A 4,393-nucleotide genomic window follows, 5' to 3' on the forward strand; every position below is an offset into this window, starting at 1 on the left:
TGATTTTAGCAAATGGCTGCAATATAACAAAGAGTGAAAAATTGAAGGGGGTCTGAATACTTTCCGTACCCACTGTATATGAGTTATTATAGTTAACTAAATCCAAATTGTTCTTATAGTTATTATATATTATTATTATTATCTTATAGTTATATATATATATATATATATAGAGAGAGAGAGAGAGAGAGAGAGAGAGAGAAAGAGATAGACAGAGAGACAGAGAGAGAGAGAGTTATTATAGTTAACTAAATCCAAAATGTTACTTGACATAAACTTTAACTTAAATGTTAAAAAAAAATTAAACTAATTTTATTTCAGCTAGTTGCCAAGGCAGTGTTTCTCATTTCAATTTAGTTTAACTTGATGTACTGAAATAACTCCAACTAAAACTAAAATAAAATTTATAAAAACTACAGGCATACATACATACAAAAAAATAAAATAAAATAACTATTACAAAAATGACATAAACATACACACAATATGGGGTGTTGCTAGATATTTCTTTTCTGAGGCACGAGCCTCAATATTGGTAAATCTTTATATGTGAATGTGAATTACCATATACTGACCTGAGAATCATTTTTATGATATATTTCAGCAATCAAGTCATGTGTTTTTTTCTATCAGCTGTTTAGAATCAGAACTAGTGATGCCAGATTTCATAAAGATCTGAAATTGTTTGCAATTCAGTTTGATTCATTAGGACAGTGGTTTCTCACAGGGAAATAGTAACAGGATATTTTATAAGAAAACAAAAAGAGTGCTGGGTGAGGTGGATATTTACCTACAATCTACTGTATAAAACAAAACTTGCATGTCTTAAAAAGAATAAAGACATCAATAACAAAATTTGTCAGATTATTTTATTTTACAGAAGGCTTGATTGAAAATCACAGGTAAAAATATTTATTACTGTAATAAATAACCAAATCTCTCAAAATGTTTTTCAGTGGAATTTCAGAAGGAACAGAGCATCAATCATCTAGAGTCATAAACATATAAGCCACACAGGTGCTGTGTCATGCAATTTACAAATCTGCTCATGTCCTTGTCTTACTTTAGTTTGTTGCCCAGGGCTGGGAATGTCCTATGCTACTAGTAAAACCTACTATCATTTACTAAGAAACACCAGCATTGCTCCAGGGTGAGCTTAACTTGAGAGCTTTTTGGCATATGATTTTATTTTCATTCAAATGTAAGTTACCAGGAAGTTAACACCGAAAGAAGCAACCACACATTTGTTCCTGTTAATTCAGGAATGTTTTATGAGTTTGCAATAATCTTTTAGTGTTAGGTGCCCTAGATAATTACTTTAATAAGTGCATACTGAATTTGTGGTAATCCCAAACCACATCAATACATCTTTTTTATTTTTATTTTTTACATTAGTGACCCAGTCATAAGTTTACTCCTTATCTATTAATACCAAACTCTAAGCTTCAGTAAATGGCTCAATATAAATCACTTTTTAAAAAATGTTTACCTTGGTATTCTCAGGATCACTGAGCTGGCACAAATAGCGGGAGAATTTGATGAAGGGGGAAGCTCAACAGAGGGACCCAGGAACAAGGGGGATGACTTGCTGGCCATGATGGATGAGCTGTAGATTGTGAGTCAGGAAACATGTGGTAGGTCTGAAATGTTACAGAAAAATGTGGTAGGTTTGGAAATGCCTGGCATTTATACAAAAACATGAAAAACATGATTAAGAACAAGCTGGAAGAGCACTGTAACGGGTTGTGTTTATGATTTCATACATGATGTGAAGCTTTAAACCGGTTGAAAAAATGTTGAAAACTGAAAAATCCGAGTTTGTCTTCATAAAAAAGCACATTGTGTCTATAATGTCAGTTTAATATGTCCTGCATGCAATGACTGATTTATCTTTTTATCTAGGCGGCGTTTCAATCTGCTGACAGAAAACCAACATACATTTAGACAAGTGTCAACAATATAACCTTCAATATCATTTATACATGTCAGGTTGGTGTAAGTTTACATGGGTTAGATTTATTTTTCAATTGTTTTATTTTTTTTATTTATCGATTTATTTATTGACATTCTCTATATTATGTTTTCAAAGTTGTCAAAACTGTTAACAAAGTACTTTTTTATGTATAGATACTGTGTACAATATTGTTTTAACAAAAATCTAAAATTTAAGCGCATAACACAAGTAAGGGTGTGTGGGAAGAAAAAATATTTTATGCAAATAATTAGGCAGTTAAAGCAGGAGTAGTTTGGTATGTTTGCATGTTTGGCATTTTTACTGTTTCATTGTTTCATAATTGTTTTACTGTTCAGATTTAGCACAAAAACCATTACATAACATGTAATACATGTTAAAAACAGATATGTTGCTTTTTTCAAACAGTATTTCATATATAATATCAAACAAAGGCAAAGCTATTCTCAAATCAACAGCAGATGCCCATTGTGACAACGTGCCCCGCAACAGCAGTGAACCTGTTAAATGAACTGTTTTTTTTTTTTTTTCTGGGATTTGTTTTGTGCAGTGGCTATTGGTCAGTGGAGTTGTCCGTGAACTGAAAGGTGAGTTTTTTTTGTTTATTTTAACACCCTGATTGCATGATTCCTTTGTCTTTTAGATATTATTAGCCTAAATAATCTGACGAATTACACGAGTAACTGTGAAACGTTATATAAAATGGCTAACTTCATTTAATATTCTCAACTAAATATAATTTCAAGGTTAATGAAATCCGCAATGCTTCATTAATTGTTAAAACCAGGTCAAAATAAATTGCAGATTGACAGTAAGAATAATATTTAAAATTATTAATATGTATTTATCTGTAAACTGATGTTTATGTACCCTCTTTTTTATTGTATTTTTTTTTCCTTTTCTTTTTCCGTGTTCCTTCTTGTTGAGGCATGTGAAATGTTTTTGTTATATAGTGAGATATGGCACTGTACATGCTACTTGTTGATAATAAAGCATTATATATAAAAAAAACAAAAAAACAAATCCCAGCCGGGTCCGTCACTTTTTTGGGTCCCCTTGAAACATTTCCGTTGTGGTCCGTGATATTTGCAGCGCGTTTCTTCATTTGCATGTGTTGTGAGGATTTGCAGCGCGTTTCTTCGTTTGCATGTGCTGTGAGGATTTGCAGCGCGTTTCTTCGTTTGCATGTGCTGTGAGGATTTGCAGCGCGTTTCTTCGTTTGCATGTGCTGTGAGGATTTGCAGCGCGTTTCTTCGTTTGCATGTGCTGTGAGGATTTGCAGCGCGTTTCTTCGTTTGCATGTGCTGTGAGGATTTGCATGTGTTGTGAGGATTTGCAGCACGTGTGTTGTCAAACTGATGAAGATGTTTTCTTAATTTGCTGGTGTTTTTTCAATTTGCATGTGTTTTCTTAAGTTGCAGCGCGTTGAGCGCTCTCGGCCACCGTATTAAATACTTTGTTTGATATTTTGTTATATAAGATTTTAAAAAGTCCATTTTTGTGTGGCTAAAAGTTCATTTTTACTGACATTACTTTTCATTCTGGATTTCACCTTAGACAACAAACCTAATTTGCATATTTTCCATGCAATGTGCTGTTTGTCTTTCAGCAGAGCCTCTCAGAAACCTGTAATTATCATTATTTATATGTAAGTATGCACATGCTCAAAAACATTTAAATGGAAATGTTGAGCGTGTAGCTCAAGTTGTAATACAAATCATACATTTATTTGGGGCTACCTTTTTAAAATGAATTGGCAGAGAATCACTGGTGTGCTTTTCATCTTCTTTGGTGTCATAAAAAGAAATAAATTATAAAGAAAGTGGTTCTTAAATTACTCGCACTGAAAGACAAATGACTTTGATTGTTAATGACGTCTCTGTGCACAGGTGAACATGGACGTGAGTCATTCCATTCGTGAGCGTACCATCGCCGAGAACAGTCTGGTGATTCTCCTGCAGGGTCTGCATGGCCAGGTGACCACCGTTGACCTGCGAGGGGACACGTTATTAACGTGGACTCTTTCATGAACATCCGGCTGGAGAAGGTTCTGTACAGGGACAGACGTGGACGCGTGTCCAGTATGGACGACTTGTTCATCACGGGCCGAAATGTGCGTTACGTCCACATCCCAGACCACATGAACATTATAGAGACAATAGAGACCCAACTTGCAAAAATACACCGCGTGCGAAACTTTGGAGCAAGCGGTGGACGCAAAGAATACTCCAAGAAGAAATAGTTTTTTGAGAAACTGTTTGTCTTGCAAATATATGGTTTTGTAATGCACACTATTATTTTTCATTAAGTAATGTAATCATGGAGCAAAAAAAGTAATGTATAGTTAAAATGTTGCTAGTTGGTGACTTAAAAAGCTCTGAATAGTGTCTCTAGGAAAAGTGTTGGAAAAGTTATTTCTGT

General features: G+C 34.1%; 1 protein-coding gene and 1 pseudogene across 1 annotated transcript in view; both read left to right on the top strand.

The window, feature by feature from the left end:
- LOC107669942 (protein OSCP1) overlaps positions 1-1,612 on the top strand; it is a 7,771-nt gene extending 6,159 nt beyond the window's left edge. The window contains 2 exon segments of the mRNA XM_074186945.1: positions 954-1,022; positions 1,504-1,612. Of these exon segments, the coding sequence (XP_074043046.1) occupies positions 954-1,022; positions 1,504-1,612 (178 nt within the window).
- A 1,968-nt stretch (positions 1,613-3,580) lies between these two features.
- On the top strand, positions 3,581-4,393 carry LOC107669960 (U7 snRNA-associated Sm-like protein LSm10; annotated as a pseudogene).

This window comes from Sinocyclocheilus anshuiensis, unplaced genomic scaffold, assembly GCF_001515605.1.
Source record: "Sinocyclocheilus anshuiensis isolate Anshui unplaced genomic scaffold, SAMN03320099.WGS_v1.1 scaffold160, whole genome shotgun sequence".
In the NCBI taxonomy this organism is placed as follows: domain Eukaryota; kingdom Metazoa; phylum Chordata; class Actinopteri; order Cypriniformes; family Cyprinidae; genus Sinocyclocheilus; species Sinocyclocheilus anshuiensis.